The sequence below is a fragment of the Balaenoptera borealis genome (genome assembly GCF_965194805.1).
Source record: "Balaenoptera borealis genome assembly, chromosome: 16".
Taxonomy (NCBI): Eukaryota; Metazoa; Chordata; class Mammalia; order Artiodactyla; family Balaenopteridae; genus Balaenoptera; species Balaenoptera borealis.
In genome coordinates this window covers 22,849,115-22,871,256 of record NC_138872.1, presented here as the reverse complement: position 1 = coordinate 22,871,256, position 22,142 = coordinate 22,849,115, and the positions used below count along the sequence as shown (strand labels likewise).

The 22,142-nt window shown below is 42.1% G+C and overlaps 2 protein-coding genes and 1 long non-coding RNA gene across 5 annotated transcripts in view; 2 read left to right on the top strand and 1 right to left on the bottom strand.

Moving 5' to 3' along the window:
• SAMHD1 (SAM and HD domain containing deoxynucleoside triphosphate triphosphohydrolase 1) overlaps positions 1–7,089 on the bottom strand; it is a 64,052-nt gene extending 56,963 nt beyond the window's left edge. For all 3 annotated transcript variants that reach the window (XM_082361968.1, XM_082361970.1, XM_082361969.1), the window contains exons 1-2: positions 6,753–7,089; positions 1,830–1,896 (exon numbers count right to left, since the gene is read on the bottom strand). In XM_082361968.1, the coding sequence (XP_082218094.1) occupies positions 1,830–1,896; positions 6,753–6,960 (275 nt within the window). In that variant the 5' untranslated portion in view covers positions 6,961–7,089. The remainder of the gene's footprint in view (positions 1–1,829; positions 1,897–6,752) is intronic.
• Positions 7,090–7,096: 7 nt separating this feature from the next.
• Positions 7,097–20,823, top strand: LOC309614139. Its single transcript, XR_014236035.1, has 4 exons — positions 7,097–7,336; positions 16,394–17,763; positions 20,386–20,443; positions 20,582–20,823. It is a non-coding gene; the product is annotated as an uncharacterized lncRNA (long non-coding RNA).
• Positions 11,805–12,675, top strand: LOC309614132 (translationally-controlled tumor protein). The gene has a single exon (XM_082362034.1). The coding sequence runs from the start codon at positions 11,927–11,929 to the stop codon at positions 12,443–12,445; it is 519 nt and encodes a 172-aa protein (XP_082218160.1). The 5' UTR covers positions 11,805–11,926; the 3' UTR covers positions 12,446–12,675.
• Positions 20,824–22,142: the final 1,319 nt, after the last annotated feature.

Genomic DNA, 22,142 nt, shown 5'->3' with positions numbered 1-22,142 from the left:
CATATTTCATCATTTCTGAAATCTAATGTTTCTTACAACTGATGTGTACATTTAATGTGACAATATTTCTCATTTTTTTTAAGAAAAATCTTTTACCATCATCAGTTAATCATAAAACTGAGGAAATACAGGAGTACTTGTCTAAACTGGATTCCCCCTAGAAAGCAGAGTCTAGGACAAGAGCTTGCATACAGTTAATTTATTTTGGATGTGAATCCTGGGATATGGAGTGGAGGACTAGAAAAGGTGAAACAGGAAATGAGGGGAAAATAATGCAAGGGTACATTAATAAGTTGGTTGCATTGGACCACTGTGAACAACTTCAACGGATCCCACTGAAATCCTCAAAGGCAGCTCTGTCTAGGAGAACTTAGTCATGATGGAAATATTCTATATCTGCCCTGTTCAGCATGGTAGCCACCAGCCATAAGTGGCTACTGAGCACCTGAATTATGGATAGTATAACTGAGAAATTAAAATTTTCACTTCATTTAATTTTAATTAATTTTAACACATAGGTAGTGGCTGCTGTATAGGAAAACACAGCTCTAAGGAGTACTGCAGAATCCACCTCAGACTTAAGAGGTGGGCACAAAAAGACATGACATACAGTGTTCCTTTTGGAATTTTTACTATTTTGTTAACTCATGTGTCCCAAGTTCCTGGAAGAATGCCTAACACATAGTGAGCCCTCCATAAATATTTGTTGAATAAATCAACAGCATTTGGGTCCACAAAGTATATGGTTCCCTTTAAAAGCAAAACTCTATTAGAAAAAATTCCATTCAGTTCAAACAATAAGCTACTATTATACATAAGAAATAGATAGTAAGGGGGCTTTGGGGGGACAGAGGGGGCTGATACATAATTATGAAAGAGGCAAGATTAGGTTCCCAAGGATTCTGACCCAAAGGAGGCTTATTAAAAGTCAGTAAAATGTTCTAAAGTGATCTTTTCCCTCAATCTACTTGCATTATCAATTACCAAACAACAGTGCATGAAGTAATTCAGTATAATCTTTTGTTCTGATTCTTTGGTTACTGTTTCCACAAACAACACTTAGCTAAGTGGAATTCCAGAAGAAAAGACCATATTTTACCACTGTTGCCAATTCCCTAATAGAAACAGAGTCTCTACTTTAAGGAAGGTTTAAATATTGATTGGATCTTCAACTGAGATATTTAAAGTGGACTTACATAAATCTAGACCCTAGAATCTCCAGTCATATATAGGGATCTCAACCTACATATATAATTTATGAAGGGCTTAACATGTGCTAATCACTCTACATACATTGTCTCATTATTATTATCCATTTCACAGGTGCAGAAACTGAAGGGTTAAATAAATTGTCCCAAATCATACAACTGAAAAGTGCCAAACTACTTTGGATAGTGTCTTTAAATCTAATACCAGGGAAGCATTCCAGCCTTAAGTAGCTTTAGAAAGACCTAGAAATATACTCAAGATAGGGTTGTAGCCTTGATTTTTCTTGCCAACATTTTTTTCCTATCAATTCTTCTACATTTTCTGGAGTGTGTAATTCAATTATTCTGAACTTGAGAGTAAAAAGTTGGTCACTACAAACTTCATGAAGGCTTGTTAGCAAAATTTTTAAAAACAGGAATCATTAGTAATATTTAACATAGGATTTGCACAGCAAAAACAAACAGAAACAACTCTTAGACAGCAGGTGTGGTATTCTGTTTTAAAACCTGTGCAGATTTAAAATGAGGACACAATATCGGCAATCTTGGGCTTTGTCTGTTCAGTGTGAATAAAAAGGTCTTAAGTGTGCTTGGCTACAATGTGAATTTTATCATTCTTACCTTATTCCAAGGTCTTCAAGAAGAGAGTCATCAAGAAAGGGCAGTATGGAACCTGTGATTTTCTTCTCTGTGGAAGAAAAGGGAGAAAAAAAATGAATGATTTCAATATTCACAGCACATGCTTTTTGATTTCTTTCAATTTGGGTCCACCAGAATTTACTCAGATCAACATTTTTTTTTTTTTTAAAAGATATTCGCCACGTATTTCTTCTTTAGGTCTTTTTTTCTTTTTTTTTTTTTTTTTGGCTGTGTTGGGTCTTCGTTTCTGTGCGAGGGCTTCCTCTAGTTGTGGCAAGCGGGGGCCACTCTTCATCGCGGTGCGCGGGCGTCTCACTATCGCGGCCTCTCTTGTTGCGTAGCACAGGCTCCAGACGCGCAGGCTCAGTAGTTGTGGCTCATGGGCCTAGTTGCTCCACGGCATGTGGGATCTTCCCAGACCAGGGCTCGAACCCGTGTCCCCTGCATTGGCAGGCAGATTCTCAACCACTGCACCACCAGGGAAGCCCCCAGATCAACATTTTTTTGAGCACCCAGTACTGGCAACAAACTGTGCCAAGTACCACATTTTTGATTGCTACTTGGAAAGTCTTAATTTTATTTATTTTTTATTTTATTTTTTTAAAAATAAATTTATTTTTGGCTGCGTTGGGTCTTCGTTGCTGCGCATGGGCTTCCTCTAGTTGCGGCAAGTGTTGGCCACTCTTCGTTGTGGTGCGAGGGCTTCTCATTGGGGTGGTTTCTCTTGTTGCAGAGCACGGGCTCTAGGCGCATGGGCTTCAGTAGTTGTGGCACACGGGCTCAGTAGTTATGGCTCGCAGGCTCTAGAGCGCAGGCTCAGTAGTTGTGGCATACGGGCTTAGCTGCTCCGTGGCACGTGGGATCTTCCAAGACCAGGGTTCAAACCTGTGTCCCCTGCATTGGCAGGAGGATTCTTAACTACTGTACCACCAGGGAAGCCTGGAAAGTCTTAATTTTAATTTGATAACTATACCAAGAGGATTTTTTTGATAAACCAGGTAAAATTTTAAAAATTATTTGAGTAAATTATTTGCAAGGAAGTCCAGCTGCAAAACTGGCAGCTTCCTCCTGAAACAGGTGAGGTTTGGGGTGGGAGCAGGGAAAGAAATGTCAGTCTATTGTTAGAATAGTCAGGTCAAAACCATAGCCTGAGGGATGCTCCACGTGTTGACTTAGTTCTAAAACCTCCAAAGAAAGCAAACAATCTGTTTAGTAAAGCTTATATACATTTTTTAAAAAATTTTTTATTTATTTATTTATTTATTTTGGCTGCGTTGGGTCTTCGTTGCTGCACGTGGGCTTTCTCTAGTTGCGGCAAGCGGGGGCTACTCTTCGTAGTGGTGCGCGGGCTTCTCATTGCGGTGTCTTCCCTTGTTGCAGGGCACGGGCTGTAGGCACACGGGCTCAGTAGTTGTGGCTCGCAGGCTCTAGAGCACAGGCTCAGTAGCTGTGGTTCACGGGCTTAGTTGCTCCACAGATGTGGGATCTTCCCGGACCAGGGCTCAAATCCACGTCCCCTGCATTGGCAGGCGGATTCTTAACCACTGTGCCACCAGGGAAGTCCCACATGGTTTATTTTTCTTTATCTTTCTATATAATTAATTCCAGACCTTCCTGACCTCAGATTCCAGAACACTGGGTTATTTTCAAACAAACAAAAGTCCTTCTAAAGGTAACAAGAGAAAATGAGGATGTAATTTTCCAGAAAGAAAAAAACATTTAAATGAAAATGGCATTTTTGGGGGTGTTTTTCAAGCATAAAAAATATTCAATATAAAAAATCCAAACAATATAAAGTATAAAATATCAACTTACTCATATTCTCCCAATAATCATTAATATTTTAGATAACAACATTCAAGACATTTATCTATGCAATTATGTAATTTTACACAAATGAAATTATGTTGTTTATAATCTATTTTTCCCAACTAATAGGTCATAAAGATCTTTCTTGTCAATTATTAACAATTATTAATGATGTAGTTTCATCATTTTTAATGGTTGTCTTTTATTCCACAATACAGATGTACCATAATACATTTAACCAATTTCTTCTGAACCTTATGCTCCTCACCACTAAAATGAGTATAACTGAACCTATGTCACAGAGTTATTGTAAAGATTTTATAAGATGAAACATGAAGTGCAGAGAATAGTACTTCACCCAAAGTAAATGCTCCATAAATTGTTAATCATCAATATTATTTACTACTGTTATCAATGGATATTTAGATCATTTCTACTTTTTTGCTATTTATAACTAGTGGTTAGAAGAATAATCTTGAATATATTTATTTGGACAGTGTACAAATGTTTCTGTAAATTCCTACAAGTGAAATTTTCTATAAGTAAAAAGGTATTCCCAAACTGTCCAGGGTTAAGCAAATTGATACTTCTATCAACTTTATTGGATTACCCATTTCTCCTATTACCAATTTTTAAATATTTTTCTATCTAAATTTTAAAATCAGTGTTTTTAAAATTACTGTTAAGACTGAATGTTTTTTTCTGTTTTTATTGGCTGGTTGTCAATTGTCCTTGTGTTTTGCTCATTTTCCTACTGAGGTGTTTTTTTCCTTGTTCTTAGTTGACTTTATAACTTTGGTTATGTTCTCCATTTTTTTTCTTTTCTTATTGGTTTGTTTATTCCCTTATTGTTGAGGGAAATCCAATGTATTTTGATGAGAACACTTGTTAAGGTATAAGTGGCATGAATTCTGGAGTCCAAAGACCTAACTTTAACATCCAGCTCTGCTTTTTTCTAGTTGTGTGGCCTTTGAACCTCAAACACATCATCTACGAAAAAATACAGATTACAGTCTCTAAATTCCTGTGAAACTGTATTCCAAAATGAGGAAAGGGACCCAGCACCTGTGCTTAGTTTTGTCAAATAAAAACAAATTTGGACTTGCAAGCTGCTGTGTATAAAACAGATAAAAAACAAGGTCCTACTGTATAGCACAGGGAACTACATTCAACATCTTGTAATAATCTATAACGGAAAAGAATCTGAAAAAGACTACATATATATATATATATATATACACACACACACACACACACACACACACACACACATATATATCACTTTTCTGTATACCAGAAACTAATACAACATTGTAAATTAACTATACTTCAATTTAAAAAATCTGGACTTAGATAGGGACAGACTCTAATTAGGGAGAAAATTATTACAATAGGGAGAACGTTCTGATCTCAGAAATCTGCAAGTGGCTCAAAATCAGAAAGGTGTTTTTTGGTTGGTTGGTTGGTTTTTTAATAGGATAAAGTAGGGGCAAGCAGAGATAAGCAGAATCTTTGGAGGGGAAGTGACCCCAGTCTGACAGGACATTGTCCGGCTGTGGTCAGCCAGTTCTTAGGAGAAGCTGATCAAGGAGCATATTCCACTTTTTTAGTGCTTGCTCAAGTTTGGGGGCAAGTAGGAGTTCAGAGGCCAGTAGAAGAGAGAGAAGACTGACTAAAGTTTGGTCAAAACAAAGCAGACAGCAAGAAATGAGCAACTGTGAACACTTGGTCAGTTTTTACCAATTAAAAGCATGTAATGTCTTCTAGTATTAGACTGTGGGTCAAGAGAACAGATCATTCTGAAGACTGATGAATTAATCTACAGGACACCACTGAAACAGGCAGCCAACAATATAGCCAATCACGTTTTGAAGACATAAAACTACTTCATCCCCACCTACTGCTACTCAAAAGAAAAATCCCACCCCAGAAGGGGAGGAAAACCAAGGCCGGGGGTGGGGGGGTGGGGGGGTGGTGGTAGGGAAAAAGAGAAGTGCAATTTCCTTCACCCATCAAGCTATCTTTAAGTCTTGAACACTTCTTTAGTTCCTCCCACCCAGCCTAAGCAAAGAGGGCTCCACCCCGCAATTGCAAAAGTTTACTGAATTTGCAAATCACACCACTTTCCTATTGAACACTTCAGAGGGTAAAGCAGAGGTTAAACTTCAACCCCCTTACGGGAAGTTGAGTAGATTTCAAGTGGATGGATGCTTGAACTTAAGCCAGTAAAGTCGCTTAAAACTCACAACCTACAGGCCAAGTTGTGGGCACCTGGGAGTTCAGTGGTCAACTGAACCACCCCAGGGTTCAGATTTAGCGAGGGAAACTTCTGGGGAACAAAACATGATCTTTACTAAGCTCTGCAAGTACAGTCATCAAGCATGTATTGAGTCCTACCGGGATGCTACGGATTCAGAGATTAACAGAAAAGTTCTTTCCCGGTTAGACAAACCCCGAGTTGGGAGGGGAGCGGAGGAAACAAACTTTAAAGCACCCAAATATACTCTAACGTGGCAAGTGTTCAGGGAGCTGCATCAGCAGAGGGGGGTCTCCCGAGCCTGGTGAGCCTCAATGACAGCAACCCTCCCACCATGGGTCTTCTAACTGAAAAAGGGACCTGAGTCCCGCCTGTCCGGCGCTGGGGTGCCAAGTTCCTGAAGAAGCCCACCAGAGTTAGACCAGCTGCCCCCTCCCCGACCCAGGTTCACAACCCCCAAAGTCCGCTCCCTTCCTACGGGTCCGCAACGCCAGACGCCCCATTTCTCCTTCCTCCATCTCAGGGTATCCCTCCTGGGCGCCGCCCCTCAGGTCCACCCCTGCGGGTGCCCCCCGCGTCAAGTTTCCCTCCCCCGCCTCAGGCAATCTTCTCCGAGGGCTCGCCGCCTCAGGTTTCCGTTCTCCGCCTCAGGTCATCCCTCCTGGGCGTCCCCGCCTCAGGTCCACCCCTTCGGGTGCCTCCCGCGTCCGGTCTCCCTCGGCCGCTCTGGCTCCTCTTTGAGGCCCCCCGCTCACGGCCTCAGGGGGCCGTCTCTCAGGCCCGGCTGTCGCGACCTCGGGTCGCCGGCCCCCGGCCCCTCACCCCTACAGCCCTGCTACCTCGGCAGCGTTCCAGCAGTCCAGAATCGCTGAAGCCACAGTCCCTTAGGAAGGAGCACACCTGCTCCGGGCCCCAGGTCCGGTGGTCGGGGTGAAGGTCGGGGCTCGGGGACCTCTCTGCGTCTGCGGGAGGGGTGTCTGGCGGGGTTCTCGGGCTCCCATCGCGCCGTGGCCGCTTGGGGGGCTTCTGGGAGTCGGCACTCTGCATGGCTACACCCAGCGCCCCGCGCGGCACAGTCAAGAACCCCGGCGCCCGACCCGCGCGCAGGCGCACTCTCAGCTCAGTGGCGGCGGCGGCGAGTCAGCTTAGCACTGCCAGCCTACTGGCCGGCCGCGCAGGCGCACTGACAGCTCAGACCTTGGGGCCAGGCAGGCCACCCACTTCAGACCCCCAACCCCCGGTCCCGGCGCAGGCGCAGTGACCGCCCAATGACCCTTAGCCCCACCCGTGCGTTTACGCTAAAGCGGGTGAGTAGAAGCAGAACTGAGGGTGGTGTTGATAAGGGCGGGGGCCGGGAAAGAGTGTGCCCAGGACATCCCGCTACAGTCCAGAGCAGGGGCTCTTCTGGTGAACTGAACTTCACGTGAGTACCCCAGGCTTACCCTTGGCCGTGTTGGTAAAAGGACTACTACTACTACCACTACTAAAGCCAGTACACTTTCCCATCAGCACAGCCATAGACCCATCCAGGAGATACAGGGTGAGTGAGGCAGATTATCATCAAGCAGCGTGAACTAGTTAGTGGTCTAGGGTTGAGCAAAATATTTTCAGCAAACACTTAGAGCTTTACTGTGTGCCAGGCGCTCTTCTAAGGGCTTACAAATATTAATTAAGTATCCCAATAACCTTAAGACGTAAGGAACTGAGGTACAGAGAAATGAGTAAGTGTTTTGCCCAAGGTCACCCAGCTAGGGAGTGATGAAGCCTGAATTCACACCCAAGCAATCTAGCCTGGCTCTAAAGCCCATGCTCCTACTCACTTGCCAACAATTGCTCACTAATGGGAGTTTTGATATAAAATTATTTTATATTAGTTAATCCAAATTTTTCAGTTGCTCCCTTATCCCATAGACCCGTGGGGGAAAGTATGGAGAGGTGACCTTGCCCTCCTCTGCACAGAAGTGCCAGGCCCAGAAAAACAAACCTTTAAACCACAGAATATTTTGAGAAAAAACAGTTTTCAAGACTTGTGAAACCAAAACAAGGGGAGAGGGGTCAAAGAGACAACAAAGAGCATAAATGTGAAAGACATATTTAAACTTGGAAATGGCTGTTTGAAAATTTGTGTTTATAAGTCTTGTGGGAAAATCTGCCCTGAAAGCAAGGTTTCTTGGGCAGTAGAAGGTGATAATAAGCAGGGTTTTAAGTTTAATCAGTTGGGTTTGTTCAAAGCAATTGGTTTTGAGAATTTAATTTTTATTTGTTTTTGCTTGTTAAAGGGTATAATTTAATGCCATATTTATGATGTTTCCCCTAATCTCCTACTTTGTAGGGGCCCTAGATCTTGCACAAGGTGGTTTCTTGAGCAAGGTCACATGGCTTGCTGACCAAGTGACAGAATCAACATTCAAAGCTGACTCCAAAACTTGGGTGGTTCCTAGTTTGCCACTTCACTTCCACTTGGTCCTGGTGATCCTATTCCATTCAGTCATTCCACAACGTGGAAACAAATGCCTGCTAGACACAGGCCCTCTGCTCTGGTTGTACTGAGAGAAATGACTATTCAGGCTGTCCTCTGATGTCAGTCTCACCATAGTTAGGACTAGAAAAAACTCTAAGTTCAATTAATTTAAGGCCCATTGCTTAATGACGTTGAATACCCCCAGCAGTTCTTCCTTGCCCTTCCTTGCTTCCACACACCCAGCTGAGTTGGGCAATTTTATTTCTGGCAGTATTAACCTTGTGGTTTTACATCTCTCCACAACTTCCTCTTAAACCAGTGCTGCTAGTTCTCAGTGCCACCTACCACCAACCCCTGGTTCTTTCTTTGAATATAACCTCCTCAAGACATTCTTTTTTCCATCTGTCAAAAATCCCAAAGCAAGCCAAAATTCTTTTTTAAAAAAGTATTGGTTTTCTTGTCTGATAAAAATAATGCTCAAGAAAGAAAAGTTGGAAAACAAAATGTGTATACACACACATACAGATCCAAAGATCACCTCCTGGAGTGTGCCCCATAAGTCTTTTTCTTTTTTTTTTTCTTCATAAGTCTTTTTCTGTTCGTAATGTAGAAACTTATCTCCAGATCTGTCAAGGAATTCATTGGAAAAAAAAAAAAGAGACCTTGCAAAATGATAATAGCTACCATATTTGAGTACCTACTATTGATCTTAGGTGGCCACAGCCTACAGCGGCTTGAAGCAGGGTTTCGGTTCCTGGCCAGAGACTGAGGTTGGGCAGTGGCAGTGAGAACGCTGAATCCTAGCCACTAGACCAGTGGCCAGTGACAAGGACCTGGCCCTTCGGCTTTGCAGAAATGAATTCCCACCATACATGGAAAGTAGTGAAACGAAGTGTTTAGTAGGAGGAAAAAGAGTAAGTGTGGATGGACACACGGGCGGGCTCAGAGAGAGAGTCGCACCCTCGTGGTAGTTTGAATCACTTTTATGGGGCATTTCTTCCGGGTTTCCTTTGGCCAATCATCTTGCTTTTCCTGGTTCTGTGTCTGTATTTGGTATATCTCAGGGTTTTTCCATGTGTGCACACGCATCTCTTAGCCAAGATGGATTCTAGCGAAGAGGCCTATGGGTAGGTTGACATCACTTACTATGAGGTGACGCCCCCCCCTCCCTTTTGACCTCCGAGGAACCTTTCTGCGAATGTATAGTTGGGAAGGTCTCCTTGACCTCGAGAATAAGAAATATGTGGTCTCTATCTTTTATCTGGGCAGGGCTCAGCTCTTCTCTCGCTTCTATTTTGGAGTTTCTGTCCACAGGGGATGAGCTCCAGCTGTTCAACCTGGGGCCCATCTATCTCCTGCTTCACTATGAGTCAGATTTGTGCTTTACTTTATATCTATAATTTCTAATCCTCATAACAATGTCATTAGGTGGTATTCTACTAGCTGGGCTTATTTAGTTATAAATACATTCATTCATTCAACAAATATTAATGTTTACTGGGTACTTAACTAATTTGCCTGGCACCTGAGACATATCGATGAGCAAAAGAAACAAAAATCCCTGCCCTAGTGAAACATATTCTAGTGGGAGGAGACTGGCAGTGAATAACAATATAATTAACAGTAATAAACTTAGAAGATAGTACTTTGGAAAAAAAACTTATTTTAAAGAGGAGTAGAGGAGGATAGAGTCACAGTTTTGAATAGGGTGGTCATACATAATATGGCCATAAAAGGTGATCATAGGCCTTTTGAGAAAGTGACATTTAAGCAGACTGGAAGGAGATGAAGGAGTCAGCCATGCAGGTGTCTGGAGGAAAAGCATTCCAGACAAAAACCATTCCAGACGTGCAAGTGCCTGGAGGAACAGCAAGTGCAAAGGCTTTTGAAGCAGGAGCATGCCTGGTGTTGAGAAATAGCAGAGAGGCCAGTTTGGATGGGCAAAGTGAGTAAAGGGGAAGTCTTAAGAGATAAAGTCAAGGAGGGTGCAAACCATGTGGGAACATGAGGGCTACCCGCTGCAAGCAGCTTTGAGGTCCCATCTTTACGGCTTCACATCTAGAGATGAAAGAAAGCCTCTGCTCCTCCAGTTCCAACGTAAGTGAATGACTTCAACAAGTCTGATTGCATTCATTCCTGGACCAATTGCTGTGTTATAAAATGATCGACCCAAACAGGTCACATGTTACCCTTGGGTTAGAGGGTAAGGTCTAGTATCAGGAAGAAGAGAATTGGTTTTGGATAAAGACCCCAGGTGTTATTTAAAAGATTTGTAAATGAAGCCCAGGGAGGTGAAATGACTTGCCAAAGGTCACACACATGTGTTAAGTGCTTTGGGATTTTAACCTAGGTCAGCCTTGAAAACCATTGTTCTTTTCTGTAACTTGAGCTGGGTACAAATTCTGTTGCTTTTAGGCAGTCACAGAGAGAGGCCATCCCATCCTATAGAGTTTTGCTTGCGGTGACTTCCCGGGAGTGCCTCAATGTTTGGGGTGGGGTGACCATGTATTTGGGGGTTGGGATGCTCAAACACATGAGGGAGTGGCCAGACTTCAGTGGGGTACTCCTGAGTAAACATAGTTGATGAATCCTTTTAAACTCATTGCTAACAGCCAATCTCAACACGTATTTCAACTCATATTTTAGGAGCATTGGCTCCTAAATTCAAATGGTAGTTGCATCAGCCAGCCTGATTCCAACATAGATTTGCTTGGGAGCCCCTAAGATATGACAAAAGGTGAATTTGCCATTGCTATGGTTAGCTCTCCTGAAATCATTAGGAGGAAAGCTTTTGATAGAAGCCAAAACTGTGGAACAGACTTTGGGTTTTGATGAGACTATTCAGCCACTTGATCAACCAACCCAAAAATGCACCCTATCTCTGCACTTTGTGAAAGGAAAATCAAAATGCAGTCAGTATTACTAGGAGAGCTCTCTAAAATGGAGCTGAGAGGCCACTGAGGAAGTGGGATTTTTGCATGTCTCAGCCCGGATGAAATCTGAACTTTGGCCACTTATTGTTTTAAAACAGTGATCCAGAACATCTGCGCAATGTTCTAGAAACTCAAGATACTTATGAGACCCTTACCCTAAATAACCTGTCACAGTCTATGATACTTACCAGACCATTACCCTAAGTAATTCATGAAAGCTGTCCCTTAAGGATGAATATTTCCTTTTTGCTTGAGAGCCAAACATAATTCTTACAACTTTAAAAACCTTGTAGCTTTTGCCCTGATTCTGTCTGTTCCCTGGAACACTCTTTCGGTTTTACCTGAATCTTAGGCATTGCAATTTTCTACCAAATTGCAATGCCTAAGACCCCAAATAACACTCTTTGTACTTTGCAGCCTTGAAACTGATTATTGTTGGACATTTCATGGTGTCAGAAGTGGGAGCTGACGTGCTCGCTATATGAGGTTGGGGAGCGGCAGAGTCGGCCTTTTCCGCCCACTCCCCCCTCCCCCCGAGCGCCGCTCCGGCAGCACCGCGCTCGCTCTGAGCTCCGTGCTCCTAAGCTAGTGCCACCGTTGTCTCCCTCCAGTCGCCATCATGATCATCTACTGGGACCTCATCAGCCATGATGAGATGTTCTCCGACATCTACAAGATCCGGGAGGTCGCGGACGGGCTGTGTCTGGAGGTGGAGGGGAAGATGGTCAGTAGGACAGAGGGTAACATTGATGACTCGCTCATTGGTGGAAATGCCTCCGCTGAAGGCCCCGAGGGTGAAGGTACCGAAGGCACAGTAGTCACTGGTGTGGATATTGTCATGAACCATCACTTGCAGGAAACCAGCTTCACAAAAGAAGCCTACAAGAAGTACATCAAAGATTACATGAAGTCAATCAAAGGGAAGCTTGAAGAACAGAGACCAGAAAGAGTAAAACCTTTTATGACAGGGGCTGCAGAACAAATCAAGCATATCCTTGCTAATTTCAAAAACTATCAGTTCTTTATTGGTGAAAACATGAATCCAGATGGCATGGTTGCTCTGCTGGACTACCGCGAGGATGGTGTGACCCCGTATATGATTTTCTTTAAGGATGGTTTAGAAATGGAAAAATGTTAACATATTTGGCTGTTTGGATCTGTCACCTGCTCGTCATAACTGGCTGGCTGCTGCTGTTCATCCACACGACACCAGGACTTAGACAAATGGGACTGATGGCATCTTGAGCTCTTCGTTTTGATGTTGATTTGTTTGGAGCGGAGGCATTGATTTGAGGAAAAAAAAAACATGTCATGTAGGTTGTCTAAAAATAACATGCATTTAAACTCAAAAAAAAAAAAAAAAAAGAAGTGGGAGCCAAAGTGGGAGCCAAAGTGACTACCCCTGGAGCTGCTGCAGGCACAAGTAAGGCACCTACAGGAGTCCTTTGTACTCAGTCATTTCCTCAGTGGTCTTGGGTCTTAGGGGTAAGTCTTCTTGGTTCTGAACCTCCCAATATGGTTGAGGTTCTGAGCCTTTATTTGGGTGTCCTCTGTTGCTGGCTTTATCTGGGAAGGGAATGGTTCATCTTGGTGAGTACTCAGTTATGGGGAGTTGGGTTTCTACAGGCACTGCCACCGTCCAGAACTCCAGATCAATTTATGTTTAAAACTTATGGGCCTTCCTCTTGTAAATTTCTTTCGCATTGGACTAAAATCACCCACAACAACTTGAAACTCTGTTGGTCCACTTGTGGCTCATTCAAAATTTCTAAATTAGTTTGTGTGCTCAATTGGAGAAAAGCTATAGAACAAGACAAAGAGAATGGGAAGCATATTTCAATTGGTATTTTGAGGCCTCCAATTGTAATAATGAATCCACTACTATTGCTTCCCCCAGAGAAACTAACTCTCAAAAAATTTCCAAACTAGAAAAATCCTCTGAGGGTTCTGAGAACTCTCTCTCTCCAAATCTGCTTTTTTCTGTCCCTCTGAATGTCCGCCATAAGGCTCTCCTTCTTTCTATCCATCTCTCTCTGAACTTCCTTTTTTATAACACTGAGGTTGATCCCCTGCAGAAGACCATCCATACTGCCCATCCTGTAATGGCAGCCCCTTTTAAAGCCAGGTCCAATGAGGATGGCACCAACACCATCACATATACCCCCTGGACTAAGGCATGTAAATCCGCCCTTCAAGCACTATTAATTGGACGTGCTAAAGGGAACCAACAACATTGCCTGGGCAAAACATAAACATTTTTTGACTTATATCTCAGTTAGAAATCTCCCTAATATAAAGAAGCAAATTGAGGATAAAGTAGTTGGATGGGTGGATCAGCCTATGATGTCATTTAAATTATACCTTATGAATCTTTGTGAAACTGGAAATGCAGTTCTAGAGACAGTTCACCCATTTCTTTTCATCATTCCTCACACCTCCCTTATTTATCTCAAAAGGCTTGTAACCTCTCTGGGAACTCTTATCTAGACCATCTCCAATTCCTAAAACCGGAAGGAAAAAAAAAAAAAGAGCATGAAAAGGGCTTTTAAAAATACAAGGTGCTGGGTTTCCCTGGTGGCGCAGTGGTTGAGAATCTGCCTGCCAGTGCAGGGCACATGGGTTCGAGCCCTGGTCTGGGAAGATCCCACATGCCACGAAGCAACTAGGCCCGTGAGCCACAACTACTGAGCCTGCGCGTCTGGAGCCTGTGCTCCGCAACGAGAGGCCGCGATAGTGAGAGGCCCACGCACCGCGATGAAGAGTGGCCCCCACTCACTTGCCGCAACTAGAGAAAGCCCTCGCGCAGAAACGAAGACCCAACACAGCCATAAATTTAAAAAAAAAAAAAAAAAAAAATACAAGGTGCTATAGAAGCACTTTTGCCCAGAAATCTAGTTCAAGGAAAATTTTAAAACAAAAACTGTAAGGCCTCTGTTTGCATCTGTCTGTATGTTCATGTGTGTCTATATATAAATATGTTGTGGCTACATGGTATTTTTTCTTTGGATGGTATTGCTAAAATTAATTTGTAAAAGAGTTCTATGTAATTGGCTTAAAACAAACAAGCACTATATAAATTAAGTATACTTGCAAAAATATAATAGAAACTAACTGAAATGTTCCTCAAGTTCACATGATCTGGGATGAATCTTTAGTAAATAAAAGCTAGTTTAAGTTTGTTGGTTAAATTAATACAGACATATCTTTAGCATTAGCAACATTAAGTATAACACTTTTATTCTACTTAGGTTTACTGAAAGTCAAATAAGCTCATGTTATCTCTGTTACAAAATTTGTCAGTCAGGAAAAAAAAAAAAAATTTGTCAGTCAGAAAAATAACTTAGGATGATGACTGATGTTGTCTAATGCCAGGCTGAGAAGTTTTCTATGAGAAAGCACATGTTTCTAGAAATTATAAAAAGTATGTGTGCCAATCTATACAATGCTTATGTAAAAGACAGTTCATAATTGCTTACTTTTTAGTTCTCATTCATTTTCAAAGTAAAGGTTTCTAAGGATTTTTAAAAAAAATTCTAATATATGTGATTAAAGCTAAATAAATAGATAGACAAATAGATAAATAGAAACATCTCCGTATGTGAGGAAAGTAGAATGTGTGTTTTCCATAAAAGAAAGTTTATGAAAAAAGAATCTTTGGAAAGGACTTTTATGCAAGGTCAGTACTGGAAAAGATTGAAATGAATTTAATTAAGTGAATGAGTTTTAATATCAAAAATAAACTGGTACAAAATTCGAATTTGTTTTTCTCCCTCTGTTAAAAGGACAAAGTATATTTTTCTATTGGTCTGCTCTTCAAATAAGAGATTATGAAAGGTTTTTCTTTACCTTTAAGTAATCTGGTTTTCTCCCTCTGTTAAAAGGACAAATTTTTTTTGTTTTTTTTTCCCTATCTGTCTGCTCTTGATAATAAGAGATAAGGAAGGTTTTTCTTTACCTTTAAGTAATGTGCCTAGGAAGAAAACAAAGATATTGTGTCTTGTCAGAATAATCATCTGTCTTTATCAGATGATTACTTAAGTAATCCTAGTCCTCTCGATATTAAGTTTTGCTCAGAACTATATAACCTTCTATATTTGCCTATGAAGTCTTTAAGTGTTACTTTGGTTAAATGGATAACTAAGCATTGTTTCCCAGTGACCTGTGATCCTATTTGACTAACTGTTTTAGCACCTTTTGGATATTTTTGACAAACTTCCCCAAATTAAATTCTAAATGAATTCTTTTTGACTTAGAACTAACTTAGAGATATATTTCAAAGGGTCTCTGAAATATCTCAAAGGTTTGTTCTTTCTCCTTGTAAAGAAAGAGATATTAAACTAATTAGGTGTATTTGATATTTTTAAATTATAGGGGAAGCATTGTCAAATAAGAAGTAATGTTAAGACTTCTTTATGTTGTGTCTGTATAGGTATGTGTTATAAGTGTTCCAGAAATTGTGTGAAATTCCTGGAAGTCGGATATGTCCTGACGTAAAATGTTGTCTGTCATCAAACTGAGGCTAACACTAAAAGGACTGAGTACAAGGGAAATGCCCTAGCTGACTTTCGTGCAAAGGCAGCAACAGAATCTGTAAATATTGTGACATATGTAGATGAAGTCCATTCTGCTTCTACAGAAGAATTGACCCCTTACCCTTATTGCCAGACTTTCGCCATCCTGATAACTTGTAACATGGCAACAGACTGCTTCTGAATCAGATAAATTAAGATGGGTAAACAATGGCTGTAAATTAAATTGACAGTGGGGGCTATGGGAAACCCAAGACAACTGCGGCTCCCTGGCAAACTCATTTTTTTAGTCTTTGCACTCCTTCACCTACCATAGCGCATTTACAATGACTAATCATTTAAGCTGCTGTGGCCCAAAGCACTGCCTTTGGTTTTGCTTAATCTCAGGTCCACTCCCTCAGGAAAAAAGAGACTGGTGACTATGTCTATTGGAAACGACACCTTCACAAAAATGTCCTCCAATCTTGTTGGAGGGGACCTTTCCAGGTATTGTTAACTAAACTTGTGCTGCTAAACTTAAGGGCATTGACTCATGGATTCATGTTTCTCATTTAAAGGAGGCACCATGTCCTGCTTGGACTTCACAACAGTCTAGAGACCTGAAACTGAAATTAACCAGACAAAGGCCAGGATAATGAAGCAGATGACATCTGTTGTAGACAGCTTTCCCAAGATTCAGGACCAGATGAATCATCTAATGTCATCCACTTAATAAGTCATATGAAAAAGCAAATAACTGCTATGAATGACCTAATACCAAGTCTTGGAGAAATACTAAAAGGAAAAATGATAGCTAGACATTTGGAGATGATTGACCACTCCTATAAGATTCTAACTAATGAAGATTTATGAACTTCTCTTATTTTGAATGCCACTGAGGACCTGCTTCCTAGATGACTCCTTGTTGCTCATATATGGCCATAAACTTGCTAAAAGCGTACGTTTCACACAGCCACCTCTTTCCCTCCTCTGTGGGACATGACTCTCTGGGAATGAGCCTTCCCAGCACAGAGGAAGTTGAAGCCAATGACAGATAACCAAATGGTTGATCATTGATGCCTCCCAAAGAAAGATCTTGATCAAAAGGGGGAAACATGAAAGAAAAATAAATATGGAGTAGGTATTGCTAAGAGAGGTCTCTAAAATGGACCTGGGAGGACATTGAGGAAATAGGACTTATGCCTGTCTCAACCTGGATGGAATCTGAACTTCTGACCACTTATTAATCTTAACACAGGCATCCAGAACATTTGCCAGAAACTCAAGATACTTATTGACGTTACCCTAAACAAACTAGTGACAGCCTATTCCTTAAGAACAAATGTTTCCTTATTTGTGTCAGTCAATCACAATTCTCACCAGACAACTCTAACAACCTTGTGGCTTTTGTCTTTATAAGCCTCTGACTCATGTCTTCTCCTGAGCGCTCTTTTGGTTTTTACCCAAATCTGTGTCTCCTGAATTGCAATTCTTTTTTTTTTAAATTTTTATTTATTTATTTATTTATTTTTGGCTGCTTTGGGTCTTCATTGCTGCACGTGGGCTTTCTCTAGTTGCAGTGAGCGGGGGCTACTCTTCGTTGTGGTGCACGGGCTTCTCATTGCAGCGGCTTCTCTTGTTGTGGAGCGCGGGCTCTAGGCGCGCAGGCTTCAGTAGTTGTGGCTCATGGGCTCTAGAGCGCAGGCTCAGTTGTGGCGCACGGGCTTAGTTGCTCCATGGCATGTGGGATCTTCCCAGACTGGGACTCGAACCCATGTCTCCTGCATTGGGAGGCTGATTCTTAACCACTGTACCACCAGAGAAATCCCTGAATTGCAGTTCTTAACACCCCAAATAAAGGTCTTTATTCTTTGCAGCCATGATACTGATTGTGGTTTGACAACTTCCAACTACGTGAGCCAAGAAACTTTCTTAGTTCTTAAGCCAGGTTGAGTTGGATTTTCTCTTTTGTGTGTGCGTTTTGTTTTTTTTCTATTTTTGTTTTTATAAATTTATTTATTTATTTATTTTTGGCTGTGTTGGGTCTTCGTTGCTGCACGTGAGCTTTCTCTAGTTGTGGCGAGTGGGGGCTACTCTTCGTTGCAGTGCGTGGGCTTCTCATTGCAGTGGCTTCTCTTATTGTGGAGCGTGGCTTCAGTAGATGCAGCACGCGAGCTCAGTAGTTGTGGCTCATGGGCTCTAGAGTGCAGGCTCAGTAGTTGTGGTGCACAGGCTTAGTCGCTGCGCGGCATGTGGGATCTTCCCAGACCAGGGTTCGAACCCGTGTCCCCTGCATCGGCAGGCAGATTCTTAACCACTACACCACCAGGGAAGTCCCATGTGTGTGTGTTTTGAATTTTTGGATTTTTCTCTCAGTTATAGCCGAAAGCATCACTGATACACAACTTCAGCATCCAACAGGACTCTGTTTCAGATATTCAGTGTTATCTGGCTGATTTTTAGCTTGTAGTGACACTTGTATCTAGTCCAGTCTAGTCAAGTCCTCAACACTCATGCCCTGCAGTCCCTAGTGAATACCACTGCCTGTCAGCCAAGTTCACAAAGATCATTTTCTCTGAGAAAGTCACCGTGCCACTCACTGAGTGGATCCATGGTATTACGGACTGAATTGTGTCACCCCAAAATCACATGTTGAAGTCCTAGCCCCCAATGTGACTATATTTGGAGACAGGGCCTTTAAGGAGGTAGTTAAGATTAAATAAGGTCATACAAGTGGGGCCCTAATCCAATAGATAGGACTAGTGTCCTTATAAGAAAGGAGGAGATAGCAGAGATCTCTTTCCCTTTGTGCACACAGAGGAAAGGCCATGTGAGGACACAGCAAAAAGACAGCTGTCTGGAAGCCAGGAAGAGAGATCTTACCAGAAACTAATAAAACCATGCCCCATGGAGTTAACAGAAGCTGATAACTAATAGAAATTTTTGAACTTATTTTACAGAACAACAGATAAGGGAACAGCTTGTTAAAACTGCCTTCATTGATTAATTTCACTTTCATTTTCTTTCTTTCTTTTTTCCTCTCTTTAATTGCACACCTTCCAAGCTTCACAAAGCCCAGTTGTTTTACAGGAAGTTGGAGTCAGCTCCTGCCCAGTATGAGCCAGCTGGGGGTTAGTTGGGACCACCAGCCCTAAAACTGGGCCTGCACAGCTGTCCAGTGAAGGGCCTTTTGATGTTAGAGGGCTGGAAAACTCCACCCTCAGATCATGCTAAGCACCTCCATTTTGAATATGCAGAAGCATGTAACCCAGAAGCACCTGTGCAGAACACTGATTACCTCACCTTTTTCCCTACTTCAAGTCACCTTTCCCCATACCTAAGATTGTTACCAAAATGAACTTTGGTCCACTCATTTGCCACACAGCAAAACCAATTTACTGACATCTGGTTGTTGTGAAGGAAAGTACAGCTTTTATTGCAGGTGCCAAACAAGGAGCATGGGAGGCTCGTGCTCAAAAGGCCCAAACTCTCCACTGATGGGTTTCAGAGAAGAGTTTTTAAAGGCAACTTTTGGGGCGAGGGCTGCAGGATGCATAGCTTTCTTCTGATGGGTGGATGGTGAGGTAACGTGTGGTGTTCCAGGAATCTTGTGCTCTGCATGAAGTCACCATCCTCCACCTGAGTGGGGGGCCTTAGTTCCTATAAAACAATTCAAGATATGTATCAGATTGTTATGAATATCTCTTGAGGAGGAACTAGGACTCTGTTTTATTGCTGCCTGTTGTCATTACTTTTCTTGCTTAACTGCTTTTCCTTTGTTTTTGCATTACCTCATTTCTCTAGTTAGTACCTGCTTGAATCTGCCCTTTGGAACTCAGAGAAGGTCTAGGAGGCTGAAGCCTTTTTCCTACATATGAAAAGTGGGGGACATGGAAGGGCTTTTGTACCCAGGAGGGCCCTGCAGTGTCCTGCTCAGTTTCAAGACCACCCTGCTTATCCAATAAATACTTCAATCCTCTTGCCTACAGGGAGGTGGATCTGAGACTTGTTCTCCCATCTCCTTGCTTGGCTGCCTTGTGAATAAACTCCTTCTTGGCTGTAAACCTTGGCATCTCAGTGTTTGGCTTGCTGCACATTGGGCAAATGGACCTGGTTCAGTAATGCTAACTGTGCTAGCACCTTGATCTTGGGCTCCTAGCCTCCAGAACTATGAGAAAATAAGTTTCTGTTGTTTAAGCCACCCAGCCCATGGTGTATTGTTATGGCAGCCCTAGCAGACTGATACACACAGCCAACATGTTTGTACTATGTGACATCTACTCCTGAGTTGATGGCCTAAGTTTGGGCATTTTGACTTAGTGGTTCCCAGTCTTTGGGCCCCAGGCTTCTGCTTCTGATGACTATGGAGCTGGTTACAACCAGGAACCCCTGTGCTATTGGATATCATGCAAAATAAAGTCTCATATATACTTGTCTATATCTCCACTATGAGTGTGCTATCATTAACAAAGTAGATATTAATTCAAATGTTAAGGAAGGCTTTGATTTTTTTTTTTTTGAATATTTTGACCGTACCACACAGCATGTGCGATCTTATTTTCCTGACCAGGGATCTAACCTGCGCCCCCTGCAGTGGAAGTGTGGAGTCTTAACCACTGGACTGCCAGGTAAGTCCCCTGATCTTTTAAAAAATATTCTTTCCTCAAAGTTAAATATCTTGTTACATAGTAATCCTTCTCATCTAAAAACGTGACCCTGGGGCTTCCCTGGTGGCGCAGTGGTTGAGAATCTGCCTGCCAATGCAGGGGACACGGGTTCGAGCCCTGGTCTGGGAAGATCCCACATGCCGCGGAGCAACTAGGCCCGTGAGCCACAACTACTGAGTCTGCGCGTCTGGAGCCTGTGCTACGCAACAAGAGAGGCCGCGACAGTGAGAGGCCCACGCACCGTGATGAAGAGTGGCCCCCACTTGCCACAACTAGAGAAAGCCCTCGCACAGAAACGAAGACCCAACACAGCCATAAATAAATAAATAAATAAATAAAAAGACTTTCTGTTTCACTCTTTAAAAAAAAAAAAGTGACCCTTATCTCAAGGAGAAGGTCTGAAGGCATTCTAGTGTTTGGGACTTGTTAATCACTGTGATTAACAAGGAAAATAGTTTCAGAATTTTTATAAAGGTGGGGTTTAAAGCCAGTAACCTGGGTGGGACTGGAGGGTTGTCTTTGGAGTTGCATTTGCATAATAAATATATTGTAGTTCCCTATATCGTGAGTTAGAGTACACCAATACACATAGTAGTGTTTAAGATGCTCTTATTTACATTGTTTATAAGACTGAGAAAACCTCAATTATCCCTACTAATGAGAAGTATAATTTACATGTGAGGTGGCTTCAAGGGAATTGAACTTTCCCCTATCTACTGTGCTCTGAGTATCTGGGAATAAGCTGGCAGTAGATTCTGAGAAGGAGAGCAGTGTTCCTTGGAGAAAAAGACCCTTTTCAGTGCCACCTTGACTCAATCTTCAGGACGTTGGTGAAAGCTGGTGCTAAGGCTTCTAAGGTGGAAAGTTTAGGGAAGATGTATTAAAGGCAAGTAATCTAGGGCTCCCAGGAGGCAACTGGGAGAGAGGGTTTGGAAGAGAAGGATTGAGTGAAGGGAGAAGATTGTTATTGGACCACATTAATAACCCCTCCCCCCCCAAATATTTGTTGTAAGCAACTTTTTGAAAGGAAATCTTTCAACAAGCTGAGTTTCCTCTGTGTGTGATGCAGGTGAGAAGATCTGCTCCAAAACAAACAGAAACAAGAAATGAGAATGTTTCACGTGGCAAAGGAAGAGAGAAGCTTAAGGAAGACAGCCCAGGACTTCCCAGAATACGGCAGATATAAATCTGTCACCTCAAGATTAATATCAAAAGACACAGTATAGTTTACAGATTAAAACTGAGCTGTAGTCCATCCAAGGGTGAATGGATAAACAAAACGTGGTCTATACACACAATAGAATATTACTCATCCTTAAAAAGAAGGAAATTCTGACACATGCTACAACATGCATGAACCTTGAGGATATTATGCTAAGTGAAATAAGCCAGGCACAAAAGCAAAAATACTGTATGATTTCACTTAGATGAAGTATCTAAAGTAGTCAAAATAATAGAAACAGAACGTAGAATGGTGGTTGGCAGGGGCAGGGAGGGAGGGGAAAAAGGGAGTTGTTGTTTAATGGGTATAGAGTTTCAGTTTTGCAAGATTTTTGAAAAAGTTCTGGAGATTGGTTGCACAACAATGTGAATGTTAATGCCACTAAACTGTATACTTAAAATGATTAAATGGTAAGTTTTATGTTATACATATTTTACC

Coding starts and splice junctions, on each gene's coding strand:
- LOC309614132 (XM_082362034.1), top strand. CDS start 11,927: ATGATCATCTACTGGGACCTCATCAGCCATGATGAGATGTTCTCCGAC.